Source organism: Panicum virgatum, chromosome 2K (genome assembly GCF_016808335.1).
Source record: "Panicum virgatum strain AP13 chromosome 2K, P.virgatum_v5, whole genome shotgun sequence".
Classification (NCBI taxonomy): Eukaryota; Viridiplantae; Streptophyta; class Magnoliopsida; order Poales; family Poaceae; genus Panicum; species Panicum virgatum.
Genome location: NC_053137.1, coordinates 17,233,221 through 17,251,386, shown reverse-complemented (window position 1 = coordinate 17,251,386; position 18,166 = coordinate 17,233,221). Strand labels below are relative to the sequence as shown.

The window sequence follows — 18,166 nt, the reverse complement described above, 5'->3', positions numbered from 1 at the left end:
GAGATCCAAGTTCATTGGTTTGAGCTTGGTGTTCAAGGGGCACATCCCCATGATATGATCTCTTATAGTACCGGCATTGCCATAGTACCTCTTTGTGACCAACTGCTCTATGATCTGTGTGGCATATGTCTTTGAAGAACCAGTAAACTGGTTCTTTATCTTTTCAAGGTACTCTGCAGCTGAATCACACTCTCCAATTGAACCCAAAATGTTAGGATCAATTGTGTTCTTTATCACTGCCACACATTTCTTGTTGGCATTATTCCATTTTATCTTTTGGAGATCATAAGCCATCTTTATGGGAGCATAGTCCCTTTGCTTTTCCTGCCACTCAGCATCAGTGTCAGATTCCCCTCTCACTGGAGCCGGTGGCTCAGTGGGCTTTGGAGTGGTGATCATCTCATCCACCTCTCCACAGACGAAGGCAAGATCAACCTTCTTGATCCATTCGCCATACTTGTCTCCTTTTAGAGTCGGGATGTGACTGATGAATCCCATCAAGTTCATCCCCGCTGAAAATTTCAAAAAATAGTGAGAACATAATAATAACAATTGTATGTAATAATTCCAACGTTGGTCAAAAATAGAACATACAACTGTTTATGCAATTAAATCTATATCACCGTTGGGCAGAAATAGAAATAAATACACAAAAACTATGAAATTATAGTATTGTAATTAACAACGTTGGTCAGAAAATTAACAATACCATAATCCTTAAAATAAGCTTTTAACCATGCTCTTAAACTTTAATTGTCTCGTTGGTTCGAATTAAAGTATAAAAGCAACTATATGATCTTAGCAGCGGAAACATGTAGGAATTTCTATTTCCAGAAGCAAAACTATAAACTTTTATCTCTAAACAATAAACACGTTGGTGCAAAATTGAATAGAGATCAAACTATAATCAAAACCATTCAAAAAACTATTGAAATTGCTTCTGGAAAAATAGAAAAAACAATAAAACTAGGCACTGTTCAAGCGGCCCAGAAGCAAACCGGCCCGCGGCCTGCTCGGCCACCTTTCCTTGGGCCCGAGGCCCGACAACCAACGGCCGGGCCGCCGAATCGGCCCACCGCGGCGTCCCCTCCCCCGCCCGCATGGGCCGCCTGCCAGCCCAGGAGGCGAGGCGCGATCTCGACCGTCGATCTTGATCGGATGGTCGCCCGCGCGGTTCGCCGGATCAAAACCGACGACGACGCGGCGTCCCTCAAACCCTAGTTCATTCTTTCGCTCCCCCTTCTCTCTCCACGCAATGGAGGCGACGGCCACTGGCCATGGTGGCCGGGCAGAGTGGCGCCACCGCGGCTTGCTCGCCGGCGCGGGCGCTCGCCGGTGGGTGAGCGCGCCGCCGTCGAGCTCGCCATGGATGGCGCCTCGCTTTCGAGCCCGCGCGCGTGCGCCCCGGCGCCCCGGCGGCGAGCGGCGGAGCATCCTGTGCCGCGCCCCGACGAAGCGGGCTGCGCAGGTCTGTTCCGCACGAGGACGGCTGGCTGTGGGGCGATGCAGGTGAGTACCCACCGCCCTATACTCTAGGGTTAGGGTTTGCTGTGCGATTTGATTCGAAATCGACCTTTTCTTTTGATTTGCTTTCGATTCAAGGTTGAATCATGCTTTCCCCTACTAGATCTATGCGCTAGCAAGGCGACTGATACCATTGTTAGGATTAGGATCACACTAGAGCACGGATCAGTGAGGATTTCTCTTTCTTTCCTTGATTTGAGTGCAACAATGTTCTAGATCTACAACACTAACACAGTGAAAAGAGAGAGAGGAGCGAGATTGAGGACCTTCGGTGCCTGCAGAAGAGCTTGGTCCGGCCATCACAGGTTTGTTGATGGAGATCCGCTCAAAGGCGGCGACGAGCAGTGCAGAGGCGTCTCGGACGTGGCGTCGGAGTCGAGAACGGTGACGTCGACGCAGATGAACCAGCGTCGATGGCAATGGTGGGGATTCCCGCTGCTCCAGCGCCCCTCTAGATCGGCTAGGGTTTAGGATGTGGGAGAAGGTGCTGGCGGGCGATGAACTTCGTACCCCGTGCCCCGGCCCCTTCACCCCCTTTTTATGTTAGCGCTGTGCAGCGGGGGCCCACCAACCATTAAGGGTTGGGCGCCCCCGATCAGGGCGCAAATCAAGGGCCTAATAGACCGTTGGCTCTATTAGGAAAGAGATCAATCCAACAGATACAACTCAGTTTTGCCTGTCTCTTTTTTGTTAAGTACTGGCACTAGGCTCATACATTATAAAGAAAGTTTGTGATGTTTGAACTATGGTGCAAAAGATCATATTTTCTTGCTGAAAGAGACAATTATATCCCCCTTAAAAAACGAGAGACAATTATTCAGATTTCAGAACACTTTCAAGCACTGTTAATTCCATCTTGTATGCTTTATATGTGAATTGTTCAGTAGTCATGCTCATCAAACCTTTTGGTAGCACATGCAAACATTGCACACATGCATAACACGAGTTATTACATGAGGGACCGAAAAGGCGACCAGAGGGGGGTGAATGTGAGCCGATAAAATTTTATCGCAATCGGAAGCTCGGCTTAAGATCTCAAGCGCACATCCAACCCTAGAATCCTAGGGGAAGTGTGGAGTAGCTATCGAAGAGCTAGACCAACACGAAACAACCCTAGGAACAAGTGAGAAGTAGCGTGGAAGCAAACAGCGAGAAGTAGCAGCTGAAAATACGCACGGTATACACACAGGTAAAACCGACGTGCACAGAGGGCACCTCGTCGGTTTAACCGACGCGCAGAGCCTGCAGCAGCGAAAGACAATCACCGGTTGATCCGACGTTCAGATTTGAACAGCGTCGATTCAACCGGTGTTAGTACACCGGATGATCCGACAAAATCGAAAACGACGTCGGTGCAGTTGTCCAGAGCGGCACGAAAACGAACTCAGAGAGCACCGGTTGATCCGATGTAGAAAAGCTCAACGCTCAATGCACCGGTGAACGCAAAAATGATAACGCCGGATGAACCGATGATGAAGTAACACAGCGTTCACAAACAACACCGGTGCAATACGCCTGAAACCCTAAAACGCGAATCTGAGCAAAACCCTGATCACCAGTTAAACCGACGCTCAGTCACCGGTTTAACCGGTGCTTACAATTTTTCAGCCCGAGCCCAGAAACGAATTTTTCAGCCCACGGTTCTTGAATAACTCGATGATCGAAGGGCCAAATCAAGTCCAAACCTCACCAAATTTTGTAGGCATGATCACAAAGGACTTGTGAACATGTCCACGAAAGGAATTGACAAATCACTCCATGGTTTGGGAGGAATCGAGGAATTCCCGAGCAAGAATGGAGTTTTCTCAAGAACACAAAAACTTCGATTCGAGAAGACTCGTGATTCCTGGGGTTTTAGCACTAGGCTATGGATTAGAATCACTTCAAAGAGCCATGTGATCATCAAGAAACAACCTCTCATCTCGTGCACAAGAATCGACAAACGAAATCGAAATTCTATTCAAAGAAAGCACAAGACGTAGGAACTCGAATCGAAAATCAAAAGCCCCGAGGGCACAAGGAGGGAAGGGCCTCCTTTCCCAAACAAATTCAGTACAAAGTATCAAGATCCATGGCTCAAATCCTAGAGAGGAGAGAAGGAACAAAGAGACAGGGAGAGAAGAGGGCGGCGCCAGGAGAAGGGGGCGGATGCTTCTGCTTGGCCGGGCGCGCCGAGAGAGAGAGGGTGAGGGGGTATTTGTAGTGCCCACGCAGGGGTCCAAAATACCCTCAGGCTTAAACTAGAGACTAAAAATGCTCGTAGGGGCAAAACTGGAAAGAGATACAAGGACTCATCCGACGGCCGAGGTTCTTTCTTCGAGTCGAAGTCTTCTCTGCGATGCCGCCGTGGGGATAAAGATCCGGTCCGCGGTTTTGGAGGGTCCGCGAAACCCGGGTAGGTGGCCGGTTTTGACAAAACCGTCAAAACTCCACGCGCGGGAAGATTCCCGCCTCCACATCGTGGCCCTGGACGCCGTTTCCGCCTCGGCCTTCTGACGGCCCTAGACGCCGCCCGACGCCCGTCACCTCCTTGCCCGCAGCGAGGCCCTAGACGCCGTCGACGCCCGTTCCTCCGCCAGTCCCGAGACCGACGCCCGTGCCTCCACGACTTGGCGTCTTCAACCGTCGTCCGCCAACTTGGTTTTGTGGCGCAAACCAAGAAACCCGCCATCCACCGGTGCTTGCGCCCTCGATCCAGGAGTGGACGCCACAGCTGCCGCCCGGCCCGAGCTCCGGTCCCGGCTGCCCTTCACCGCCGTCCACCACACGGTCCATCAGCCACAGCACCTCCACGGCAGCTCTCCGTCGACACTCGATGCTCGTGTACCTGCAACCAATGACCAAGCACACGATCACACCGCACGGTTGACAATTCACTCATCACAGCCAGGAGTGAGTACTCCACATTCCTCATTACATAAATGGATAGAGCGACCTGGGTCCATTTCATTGATTGAATGGACTAAACAAATTACAGAGTGTATGAGTTTGGCTACATTTCCCACCAACTAAGAAAACATAAAATTTGGTGCACCTTTTACGTTCACAAGTTGTGTATATATGTCTGAAAAAACCCCTGAGTTCCAACAGCCGCAGAACATATATGGTCGAGCTGCAAAACTGAATATGAAATTTGTCGACTCCATCATTCCTCCGTTGCTACTTCTCGATCCATGGGCAGTAATCTGGATTTACAATCAGTTTGTTCCTTGGTAGCAGCTTGGTAATGTCCAAGGAGCAAGCTGCAAAAGGAGATTTATCTAGTTAAATGGAAATCTGGAGTAACAAATTCCATTCAGTAATTACTTCATGGTACCATGAGCAAGGCACCTAGAAAGAACTCAAGCCTCAAATTACGTTAGAAAATCACTTCATGGGGTAACAAAATGTTAGTACACTTACTATTTTTGCAGTCTTGAAGCAGCAGATATTTGAGATGCGCAACAACGACACCAGCTGGATCTCATCACCTCCAGAGATTGGCATGATGGATTGATGGTTGATTTCCCCGTACGTATTTAAACCTGATCTAGAGCAGATTTTCATCGAGCTGCCTCCAATGGCTGCGGACCTTCTAACGCTTGCAAATCAGATCTGTGTATCAGTTCCATATACGGGACGCACTACCGGAAACCCCACTACATATTGCTTGCAACTGCGCTTACATTAAATATTGATTCGGGAATGTAATCTTGTTTCTCCTCCTTTTTGCAGAATCAATCGGGGGTGGCATCGAATGAGCCTCCGGACGAGCAGTCGCCGGCGTCGCAGTGGCCAGCTAGCGGATCTGACCAGAGATGATTAAGGTATTGTTCGGAATTGCCAGCTTAGTTTATTACAAGTAATTGTACCAACCATGCATGCTTATCAGATCATTACTTCTACAGCACCATGATTCAAGATGCTGAACTACATCTTGGCAACACTACATATTGCATCTACTAGATTTTTTATTTTATCAATTGATTGAGATTTCCTCTTTAATAAAGGTTCACATGATAGTTCAACTAACATCCATTTTGAGCTGCGGGCAGGAGCGCCAACTTGGCGAGCTTAACAAGCAACCGAAATCTGGAGGTCCGCTTGTTCATTAGACTTGTCGTTGTTGGACTAGTACATGTGGATGTTCAACTCGGATTTGTGGACTAAATTTGAACATTATGTGATATTTGTGCTATACGTGCGATGTTTGTGATGGATGTGCCATGAGAATATGTGATATTAACTGCCTGTGATGTATATATAATGCTATATTTGTTGTTTCAAAAAGTGGGGCACATATAAGTGAGAAAACAGAAAAATTAAAAGAAAGGGCAACTTTGCCGAGTGCATTTACCTTGGCACTCGGCAAAGATCCCGGTTTCACCGAGTGTAATTGTAGTGGCACTCGGCAAAGGCACTTGCCTTCCGTTTGGCACCCGGCAAAGCATCCGTTAACCCTCACTTCGCCGGCCTTTGTGCTTTATTTTGCCGAGAGCGTACCGGCACCGGCCTCTATGCTTTGTTTTGCCGAGAGCATACCAGCACACGGCAAAGCTTTGCCGAGTTCTCAAAAAAAGACACTTGGCAAAGATGGTTTCGCCGTCACTTTTTTTGCCGTGTGCGGTTTACCAAGTGTCACACTCGGCAAACCCTTCGCCGAGTGGAAAAGGGGCTTTGCCGAGTGTTTTGGACACTCAGCAAAGCGCCAATGTCCCGTAGTGACGATTCAGAAGAAGGCGGCGCGAATGTAATCTATAACCCACAAAAGGATTGAACCGAAAATATTTAGGATTCAAGTGCGCCGACATTTCTGCGGAGATGCGGTTGCTATTCCCTATCGCTCTGCTCGCAGAGGTAGACGAAGAGGAGAACTTTCGCTGTAGCCGACAGGCTTTTCACCGTCAATACCAGGTAACCATATAAAAGCACTGTAGCCGAACCGGTTGTCGGTGTGAACCGACGCGCCGAGAGTAATGACGTCTTTGCTGTTCCTAACCTTGTTATCTAAATTTTCATTTTAATGCCGCGCGTCCTGCACGAATCGCAGCACACTATCTGACGGCTCGCGACAAGGGTGGGTAGGAGTGCCATAGGGTAGTACTCCCTCCTTCCCTGTTTATAAGGCATACACGTATATCAAGATTCAAACCTTGTCATCTTTGACCAATAATTTGACTATTAAATTTTTATTTTTATAATGCAAATTTCATATGATTGGATTCATAATCAAATATATTTTACAATGATTATAAGTTTATAATCAAAAGTGATATAATATATGATAAATAAATGGTCAAAGTGTTGTTTAGAAGACCGTGTCATGTTCCACCATGCCTTATAAACGGGGAAGGAGGGAGTATCTCCGACAGCAGCCAGCCAGCAGCACCGGCGCCAACCCCATTTCCAACCCAACCACCGGATTGGATACCACGTGGCTAGGGCGGGGCGGCTGACACCCAACTGAAGGCGAGGAGCAGTGTTGGCGAATGGAACCCTACGGGCCAAGAGGTTTCACAACAGCAATAAAATGGGAGACGAAGACCCAAACACTCCGAGGAAATACTGAGCACTGAAGACGGTGGGATCAATAAATCTATATTCAATGTCTGGTCAATGACTATTACACTGGTATTTATAGGCGGTGCTTCACCTACCCACCTGTCAAATTACATCATAATGCTCCTCAACTGCTAGATTTTTAAAATATTCCAGGGATATACAAATAAATTACAGCTTGGTAGTGGTTTATAGCTAAGCAACCGACCTGGGCCCACCATAGCCAGTACTAACAGTGGCATAGCCAGAATGTATACATGGGGTATGCCGAACCAAAATTTTCATATGCGAACCGGTAAAATCCATTTAGCAACTGTAAAGTTTCATAAAATTATGCTGCAATACGATACACAACTACTAAATGGTAAAATCTAACAACAACTAGCTAACAAATTAGATTGCATCAAAGAAAAGTTAAGGTTAGAGATTTGGGGGGATACACAGAACAAACAGATGATAAAGCTGCTCACCACTTTACCAGCACATAGGAGGGTTGAAGTAGGCCACCGGCCATGACACCATAGACTGGGCGCCGGTGGCCGGCTAGGAGCGGGGCCAGGTTTTGACATGTATGGTTGTTTGCCCGTCTAGGGTTGGGACGCGTCAAGGCAAAGCCACGATGGCACCGCCGCCCAGACGTCGAGGAGTGCCTGGGGGTAGGGGAGTGGACGAGTTGTGAAGCGGGTGTGTCGTGCAAGACTCTAACGTCCAAGACAAAGGGATTAGGGTACAAGCCCGGTCGGAGGAGGCGACAGACAGCTACTCCTCCGTCCCAAAATAAGTGCACTTCTAAAGTTTTAGGGAAGAGATCAATGTTAGTGTAAATATATGTATGTACCCCTATCAAGATGTAATCCTTGTACCTCGAGTGAAGAGAAAGTAAAAAAAACTAGAGTTAGTTTATCCTATTTGTAGATGTACACTTATTTTGGGTAAATTTAAGATCTAGAAATTGATTTAGTGTGGAATGAAGGGAGTACGTGTACTAACCTAGGGTATGCCGCACCATACCGGTGCCACCCATTGGATACGCCTATGAGTACTAAGTGGTCCACCATTTAGTACCGGCTGTGGTGACCGGTACTAAATACACCATCTGCGTGCTCACAAGGATTCGAACCCACAACCTCTAGTTTTGCACCTAGCTTCTTTTGAATAACCCGTAAAGTATCATTTAGTACCGGACCAAGACACCGACTGGTACTAAATATCACCTTTTAGTACCGGTCGGTGTCATAGCCATTTTAGTACCGGGCAATGACACCGACCGGTACTAAAAGGTGACATTTAGTACCGGACGGAGGTATGACCCGGTACTAAATGATTTCAAAAAGTGTTAAAATTTAGAACCGGTACTAAATGGCCCCGAGGCCATTTAGTACCGGTCCTTCCTATGACCGGTACAAAGACTGAGGGATGAATGACTACTTTTCTTGTAGTGAAGAAGAGAAGAAACAAATAAATGACGCGGTGGAGATTCGTACCACGAGATAGGAACGGGCGGGAAAATACCTCAACTGTTTTCGTTTTCGTATTTTATTACAGGAAACGGGAGTGGAAGCGGAAACGGGATATACGGTTTACGGAAATGGGCAGGAGTCCGAAAATTTACCGGAATACATTATTATTTAATCATCATTCACCTTAGAGTAAGTACATTTGTCTAATCTAATAGGCGGTCTCATGCATTGCCACATCATCTTGAGACTATCTAAAAGGCAATACGTATAAGGAGTTGTCTTATAAGCTATCTCATAATATTACATAATTTCATAATTTATGCATTGAAAAAGAAAATATTGTGAGTTGCATGGCAACAACAAACTTGTACAATGATAAGAAAGTGGTCTCAAGTCCTAAGTTTTAGCCTATGAGGTCGTTCTCTATCATCCTCTCTTTCTTCTACCTAATCAAAAATCCTACATGGATTTACATGAGATGATCTATAAGACCGCTGATATGTAGCAATGTACATTCCCTTCCATAAAATATAACACTATATACTCTTTTGCACAAGCTATTTTTTAAAAATATGACCAATATTTCATGTTTCCTATGATTAAATCATGAAATACACCGATTGATGTTGAGAAACAAGAGAGGATATATGATGTGCCTATTAAATTTTTTTCTAAATTTTCTAAATATAAAATTAATTTAGGATCATCTCGGCTAAAAACAGGATCCCGCAAATATGGACATGATACATTCCTTCCAACTTCTCAATTTCTCATACCGAAACGGGCGGGATATATATAAAAATGCGGGCGGGAGAATTTTTCCCTCGGCGCCGATTCGTGCTCGAACAGTCCCGAACCCCACCCGAGTCCCTCTCCAGTCTCCACCAACCAGTCCCGAACCCCACCCGAGTCCCTCTCCAGTCTCCACCAACCAGTCCCGAACCCCACAGACCCCACACGAGTCCCAGCAACTCTAGAGGAAAACTCTAATCCCCAAATCCAATCCAATATTAGCCTGCGCCGCCGCCGCCTCGCGTTCCAAGCTGCCGTCCGCCTCGTCTCGCCGATCCGCCATGACGGAACACGAGGCTTCCCCCTCTCGGTGCTCCGAGTTTCCACCCTGGGTCCTCCTCGACACGATAGTGCAAGTCCGCCGCTGCGAGAACAAGACCACCGCCCATGGCACGAACAGTGCTGGCCGACCCATCAACATGTCCTTCGAGGTCGTCGATCCTCCAGGCCTCTCCCACTGCGTCATCGACTGCCCCGACCTGACGGAGGGCGAACTCACGGCCTACGTCAGCGGCGCGGATGGCGCCTTCCTCCTCATGCGCGTGCTCTTCCCCGAGCGCGGCGGCAGACAGGCGTTCGAGGACGTCTTCGTCTACAAGGCCGGCCCAGGAACGCCGTCGCTCTGCCGTCTACCGCAACCCTATCCGGTTCGCCTTGGTTCCAAGTATGTTGGCGTCTTGTCCTGTGGCGTCGCCGGCGAGCACTGCTTGGTTGTCGTTCCGGAACGGCAATTGGGGGCCAATAATCGGGTGAGGTATGATCTCCAAGTCTTCTCGACCAAGACGAAGTCATGGAGTCCCAAGGACCCCGGGTGTCGTGTGGCGCGGATTTGTGTTACGAGTTTGCTCCCACCAAAGTGTTCTCCGTCTCAGGAGACTCGCTGGCCTGGGTTGATCTCCAGTTCGGTATTCTGCTGTGAAAAAAGGTTGACGAGGACCCTGAGATGCTGCTGATCCAACTCCCCACACTGCTGGCCGCCAACAAGGAGAAATATGGTCATTGTTATGGTGATTGTTGCAGTCCTGCTTTGGATCCGATTCGGGATGTTACCTTCAGAAACAGTCGGTTCAGGTTCATCGAGATGGAATTTCTGGAGTTTGCTGACACCGACACCTTTCAGCCACGATGGAGGGCCACCGTGTTTGAGAGGACGGTCAGTTCTAACTGGGAGCGGTTCTGCACTGTCAACTCTGATGAGATTTTGCCTACATGATTGCCAAGCAGAAGCCAAGAGATCCAAACGGTTGGGTGCTTGCTGTCAACACCAAAAGCAAAAAACTGGAACAAGTGAGGTCCTTCTCTGCTGAAAGGTTGTATTTCCATCGCTTTTACCTGCAATGTGCCTTCTCCAAGCACCTCAGCAAGGCTCCAGGTAAGTTTAATAAAACACTATCATGCCTTTCACAATTAATTGCAGGAAAACACATCTTTAACTAGATTATCAGGTATTGTGATACATCTTTAATTAATATTACTTATACTCTTAACAATATGTATTTGCTCTGAAACAATTGGCATTGTATAGTTCCTTCTTGAAAGAGAGGAATTATATTGTTCATTAAACCTTGTTTGGGTCAGATGCATTTATCAATTTAAAATGGAAAATTTGTCATGAGTGTGTGCATTAATGGTGAAATGCATCAAAGCTATTTGAAACAGAAAAAATAGCCTCCACCTTAAGGCATGATAAACTCAAATCAGTGTGTGAACACTTGCATTCGTGCATACCTGCATATGCAACATGTTGTGGTAGTCGGTTCTAGGTAAAATAATTACTATGGTATTCCATTTTATGCTTAATAGTTCTTTTTGTTCTCAAGTCTATCAACGAAAAGTACTGAAACATTATGCGGCACTTGTGCATAAGGGTCCAACAGAGATAACTTGAGTGGTGTCCAATGTCCTGGTCCTCTGTGTCTGCAGTCAGCTGTAGCCTTCTGCGCTCCACCCACAGTGGGATTATTTTGCATCTAGTAGGTTCTACCTCTGATCAGCCCAGCTTAGCAGCCATCCAAATGGCCTCGAACACTGGCACCTCTATTGTGCATTGCTATATGGGTCACCAATTTAGCAACCATTTTATGCAATATTTACATTACTGCATGCATATCGATGTTCCCCATTTAGTTGCCTAACTGATTTTTGCTGTTCTGTGTGAATTGATGCAGGGGTATTGATGGAGAGTACCAGCAAGTATGTTGCTATTGTTACGGAATAACTGCAATGCTATTTTTACGTGTTGCAGGTGACAACATTTGCTTGGCACCTAACTGCTTGATGTTTTTTTATGATCAGGGGAGACCAGCTACCATTCGTTTTCTGCGTTACCTCTATACTGGTGGTTCAACACCTGTTCAGGAAATTTGGTAACTACTAACTAGTATGCTTCTTGAGCTGCTATATTTCACGCAATCTAGGTTGCTGATCACACATGGGCACAAGTGATCACTTAGGTGGCATTTGGATACAGGGTGGAAAGGGATAATGATGTAAAATGATTATGTGGATTATGGATTGGGAAATAAAAAAATTAGCCCATTCCCATGTTTGGATGTCAGGGGTTGGGTTTGGGAAATTATTGAAAAATGACTAAAGTACCCTTTTCTTATGTGCATGAGCATTTATTTGGTATGACCCAAGCCCCCCCACCATAACCCCTCTACCTCAGGTATGAATGGTGGGATATGTATGAGCCATCGTATCCCTATCCTAGAGCGCGTTCTTTTCCCAAACTCAGAATCCAAATGTTGAAAAGTTTTATCCAAACCATCCTATACCCCACTCATTTACCTATATCCAAGCACCACCTTAGGCTGACACAGTGACACGTGCACATTTATGCCTTGAACCTTGACCCAGAACTTGTCTTTGTGTGTTACATCCTTGTACATGATAAACTAACAAGCATTTCATTGCAGATAAGAGCTTGACATGTTATAGTGAGGTCTGGCCACTACTTCATGGTCATTTTGCATCGATTATGAATATTCATATTCAACAAGTGAGTTCCATTCTGGCAAACATTTGTCATTCTTTATGCAGTGCATACAAATTCTTGGCCTTATGACCCTCAAGCCCAAACTTCCCATTTCAAATTATGCACCTGAGCATATTTTTTATCCTCCTATGCAGGTTGTCGAATATGCTGACCGCAATGGTCAAGGTGAAGCTCCCTATAATGCTGTGGCCATTTACAAGCAGTAAATACATCATGACTTATCTTTCAGATGCACTTTTGTTTAGTTAATTGTCCAACTTATGACTTGTGAATTCCTTCTGTTCCTCAGAGCTACAAAAGAGATTGACATCTATTGGGAAAATGAATGTGCTGAAGCAGTTGGAAACAAAATTGATGCTGCGGTTGGAGCTATAGACGAGTAAATGAACCTTACAGATTTATCTATTTTCCTATAATTGGAAGGATTAATCATTGATAATCTTTTGTACCTTCCTATTTCGTTTGAGTCTATTGCAAATGGTACCATCAGAAGTGCTGGATTTAGGGAGGCAAATGATTGCAGTTGCAATTGGTTCTGAATCTTTTGATGAAGTCTTGTCCATTGCTGATAAGTTTGAATCCCAAGTACTTACAGCTTGATGCAACACCTGCTGGAGATGGAATGTTGCAGCTTTAAGGTTGACTATCCTGGACCATTCTAAAGATATTCTTGTATGAGCACTTGTGCTGGAGGTGTGAGCTAGTGCATGCTTCGTTTCCTAGATGATGTGGATTTCTTGTCAATTTTCAAGTAGGCTATGGAAGATTAATTACTGACAATATCCTTTTATCTTATGAGTTAACACATTATTTAAAAGCCAAAAGGAAATGTAAAGTTCGGCTGGCTGTAATCAAATTAGATATGAGCAAAGCATTAAACAGAGTGGAGTGGACTTTCTTTGAAAATATATTGAGTCGAATGGGGTTTAATATATGATGGGTTCGTCTTATTATGAATTGTGTCACTTCTGGCACTTACAAAATCAAAGTTAATGGAGGGTATACCCATCGTATTTTTCCTCAAAGAGGTTTAAGACAGGGTGATCTGCTGTCCCCTTATTTATTTACTTTATGTGCAGAAGGCCTATCAGTAATGTTACATAAAGCGGAACAAAGTGGCAGAATTGAAGGCATTAAGATCTGTCAGCAAGCACCAAGAATAAACCATCTATTTTTTGCTGATGATTCCTTAATATTGATGAGAGCAAGGGAGAATGACGCATAGGAACTTAAACATATTATGGAATTGTATGAACAAGCTGCTGGTCAGAAAGTTAACAGAGATAAATCATCAATTATGTTCAGCCCAAATACAAGTCAGGAAATTAGGAATCAGATCAAATCTGGCCTTTCTATTGTATCTGAAGCAACGAGTGAACGGTATTTAGGATTACCAATCTTCATTGGGAAAAAGTAAGTCTGGAGCAGGATTCAGGGCTGGCAGGAAAAACTTCTATCAAAAGCTGGTAAGGAAATTCTTATTAAGGCTGTTGCACAATCTATTCCCACTTATGTTGTGTCATGCTTTGACCTTACAAAAGATTTTTGTGTGCGATATATTGGTGGAGCCAGCAGGACAAAACAAATAAAATTCACTGGGCTGAGTTGGGAGGAATTAACTAGATCCAAGAAGAATGGTGTTCTAGGCTTTCAGGATCTGCATCTTTTCAATTTAGCAATGCTAAGTAGGCAAGCATGGAGATTGCTTACCATCCCTTACACTCTCTGTGGCCAAGTCCTAAAGGCAAGATATTTTCCAAACTCGGATATTCTCCATTGTGTTCCTCGGGATGGGATTTCATATTCCTTGAGAAGCATTTGGAGAGGGGCTGATCTTTTGAAAGGAGTTATATGGAGAATTGAGAATGGAAAGAAAGTGAAGATATGGCAAGACCAATGGCTGCCCAAAAGCTCAACAAGAAAACCCATCGACAAGAAAACCATCAAGGTCCTGTGCGCTGACTAGAGTCAGTGAGCTTATAGACCCAATAAGAATGGGATGAACAACTAATACGTGATATATTTTAGCCACAAGATGCTGATAGATATTACGAATTCTTCCAATTAATGAACATATGGAGGATTGGCCTCCCTGGCATTTTGATGCAAAAGGGCGATTTTCAGTGAAATCAGCTTATAAGCTTGTTGTGGCGAGAAAAGATGCTCAAACAGCACAGAATGCTTCTAGTTCTGTATGTGCAATTCGATCTGAGAGTGATCAAGATTTGGCAACTCAGTCCCTAATAAAGTTAAAATGTTTGTATGGCGTTGTGCACATAACAGCCTTCCTGTTAGAAGGAATGTGGCCAGACGTGGGGTACAATTAGATACTATCTATCCTGTTTGCAAAAGACTGGATGAGGACTCTGGCCGTATCTTTTTTAAATGTAAATTAGCAAGAATATATTGGCGTCTTCTGAACATGGAAAATATCAGGTCTGTATTGGTGTGCTGCCAATCTGGATTAGAGGTACTTGCTAAGATCTGGGAGCTACAGAAGAATATGCAGTTAAAGGTATTTGTTTTCCTATGGAGATGTTGGTTAGCAAGAAATAAGGCTAATGATGGTGAGAAGATGCTAACAGCAGCTGAGGTTTGTGGTTCTGTCACTTTCTTCCTCATGCAATTTGAAAAACTACATGAGCCTGAAAAGAAAACAATTTCTAGAACTCAAAGTTCATGTAAACTTCCCTAGAGAACATTTACAAAATAAACTTAGATTGTTCTTTTGACCCAGATAAAAGACCGGGAGGAGGGGTTTTGTGGTGAAATGGAGCAGATCAGTGAAATGGAGCACCTCAGGGAAATAGAGCAACAACAGTGAAATGCCCGGCACATGCTCCATTTACCTCATCTGTTCCATTTCACCGGCATATGCTCCATTTTCCTGACATGCTCCATTTCACTGTCACCTGACATGCTCCATTTCACCGCGCCTACTCCATTTTTCTCATCTGCTCCATTTCACGCGACATGATCCATTTGTCTGACGTGCTCCATTTCACCGTGAGATGCTCCATTTGCCCGATCTGCTCCATTTCACCGACACTTGCTCCATTTGCCTGACCACCAACTCCTCAAAAACATCCTAAGCAGCACGTAGAGCAAAAGGAGCACCCCAGCAACATTCAGTTTTGATCTAGATGTTCCTTTTCTTCTATCTATATATATAAGTCATCACAAGTCACAAAGCTCACATGTTCACAGCAGGATTGAACACAAATACCAAACACACAATTATAGTAACTAAAGGCCATTGTTCAAGTAGAACTTAATCATAAAATAGTACTGGGCAGTGGCCAGCCACTGCCCACAAGTTCACTACTACTAGATGTAACGCATCACCACACAATTCAAGTTTACAATTGGACCTACATTATTATAATCAAGTTTCATCACTCGACTAACAAGCATCACAAGAAGAAAAACACAACAGACATCACAAAGAGCACCAGCAGGAAGTTATCATTGCAACCAAGGTTGGTAGGTCTGTACCAATCCGTTTTATTCATCTAATCTAAGATTAGTTTCTCCGAGTGCTCTACCGATGAGCCTGAAATTAGTTCCTCCGAGTGCTCTGCATTTCTTTGATTTTTCTTTGGCTTAGTGATCAGTTCAATAGTTGCCTCCAAGTGCTCTGCCTTCCTCTGGTTTTTTCTTGTCTTTGTGATCAGTAGTTCAGCAATTGCATCAGGCATGGTTGCAGCGTTTTTCTTGTGGTTCATTAAGTACGGCAAAAGCCCTAACTTGTAAACTTTAATGAATTCATACCGATGCTGCAAATTGAAAAACAAACAGAGAGAAATGATGTTATACAGTATTTTCAGAACATCATAGAAGGTTAAAAGGGAAGTTCTTTCAACAGACCTCATCTTCCTTCTAGGTGAACTTCTGAAAATTTGAGTCTTGAGAACCTTTGAATTTTTCAATAAAAAACATGGACGCGAAGGCACTTGCATTGAGCTCTATGGCGGAAGAAGTGGGTGCCAATTTGGCTCCAAAGTCTACCATTTGTATCCGCATCTTTTGAAGTCTTTGTTTAGTTTTGCTCCCAAGGACCAACAGAAAGCTATAACCTTGCGGAAGGAATCCTTGTGGCAAAAAACATGGATCTAGTTTGGCGCCTTTCTAAGCATGAAACATAAAACAATTCATTCTCCGGAGAAGAAAACTGGGCAGTATGTAAAAACAAATATGTGTTCCGGTTTGGTGTCTCCGGTTTTTGGTGGTTTCCTGCTTGTGTTCATCACCCGCAGCCTCGGCATTTTTTCCAGAGGCTATTTTGGTGCCTACAGTTTTGGTGTTTTACTATTTGTGTTCCTCACCCGGAGTCTTACAGTCATCAATTACAATAGTTATGCTTCTCGACATTACAACAATTATAACATCAATTGTTGACTGCAGCATACTACCTTGTTATTGTTGAAATTGATGACTATAAGACTCCGGGTGATGAGTTCAAGCAGGAAAACACCAAAACTGTAGGCACCAAAACAGCCTCTGGAAAAAATGCCGAGGCTGCGGGTGATGAACACAAGCAGGAAAACACCAAAACCGGAGGCACCAAAACAGCCTCTAGAGAAAATGCTGAGGCTATAGGAAATTTCTATTTGTCGCATATGCGAGCGGGCGCCGATCCATCGCAGAAAGCACTTTGCCGCAGAGCTGATGTGCCTTGGACTCCGTACAATACCAATACTCAAATAAAAAATGCGCTACATCACAAACCAATTATTCAAATTAAGTTCTGATTGCACCGTTATGTTTTTTCGGTAAGATCTTCAAAACTAGACCACATTTGACTATGTTTAGATGATATTTTTTATAAAACATTTTTATTTGTTCTAGAACAACTTGTTTTGTTTTGGAACATTTTGTTTTCTTCTCAAAACAATTTCTACTTTTTATGAACATTTTTATTTGTTCTAGAATAATTTATATTTTTTAGGGTGGAACACCAATTTTTTTCTAGTTTCACCATCAAGTTACTCCAATTAAACAATTCATCCAAATATAATGTATTCATAATTTTTCAATACTGGTATGTAAGAAGAAAGTGATGTGCATGCAGCAGGTGCCAAGGTGGCTCCGTGGCTGGTGGGGGAGCCTGCTGCAATCCTTCTGCGATAGCAGAGCTGGCCCTCACGCGCGCTAGGAATAGACATCCCCGAGGCTATAGGCATTGGTTTGAAGGATCGTGGTAAAGAGGAGCGGACTAGCCAAAAGGGTGGCAAAAAATAAGAGGAAGAGGCAGAATTCGAAGCCGAAGCCAGATTCCCAGAAACGATACCATCAGCTTGCGGGAGGCAACAACGGTGTCCTGACTTGTATAAGATGCTTAATATGGGACGCATATGGCTTATAAAGATGAAATACTTGAAAAGGTTCATAAGCTTGTTAATGATTATCTGTTTCTGAAAACCTTATGATTATATTCTTGTAAAACTTGCTATACTGATATGTGTCATGTTTTCAATTCGAAAAGTAAGGATCAAGTTATATTGACTTTTGGAAAGATGTCAATGACTGGTTCTCAATTAGAACAGTCCCTCCAGGGAGGTGAGGGTGCTAGGAATCTTATGATATTTTTCATGAAATGCATGAATGATGAATCTGTGAATGGTTTGAAAAGAATCTTTGTCTCACCACTAGACAAGGTAAAAGGGCATTGCTTTGCCAGCAAATTTAAGAACTATAGCAAAATATCTTGTACTTATTGTTTTCCCCTAAGTGCAGGACGACCAAGATTTGGAGGGAAAGATTCAGGATGCAGTCCCCAGTCAGCCAGATCCCTACAGGAGGCCTTGCGCCTTATCTAAAACAATTGTAAGTTGTGCATCAATACCAATGTTCT

General features: G+C 44.4%; 1 protein-coding gene across 10 annotated transcripts; it reads left to right on the top strand.

The window, feature by feature from the left end:
- The first annotated feature begins 9,589 nt into the window (after positions 1 to 9,589).
- LOC120669603 lies at positions 9,590 to 17,821 on the top strand. 10 transcript variants are annotated; one of them, XR_005672724.1, is made up of 10 exons: positions 9,590 to 10,686; positions 11,483 to 11,507; positions 11,610 to 11,680; positions 12,233 to 12,315; positions 12,447 to 12,514; positions 12,602 to 12,691; positions 12,780 to 12,950; positions 13,392 to 13,778; positions 13,888 to 14,905; positions 17,387 to 17,821. XR_005672724.1 is itself a non-coding variant. In XM_039949425.1 (8 exons), the coding sequence occupies exons 1-7, from the start codon at positions 10,524 to 10,526 to the stop codon at positions 12,910 to 12,912; spliced, it is 633 nt and encodes a 210-aa protein (XP_039805359.1). In that variant the 5' UTR covers positions 9,590 to 10,523; the 3' UTR covers positions 12,913 to 12,950; positions 13,392 to 13,779. The 10 variants fall into 10 exon arrangements, 3 of the variants coding, with proteins under 3 accessions (XP_039805359.1, XP_039805372.1, XP_039805366.1); XR_005672715.1 differs by having other exon boundaries at positions 13,885 to 14,905; XR_005672719.1 differs by having other exon boundaries at positions 13,885 to 14,905; positions 17,384 to 17,821.
- Positions 17,822 to 18,166: the final 345 nt, after the last annotated feature.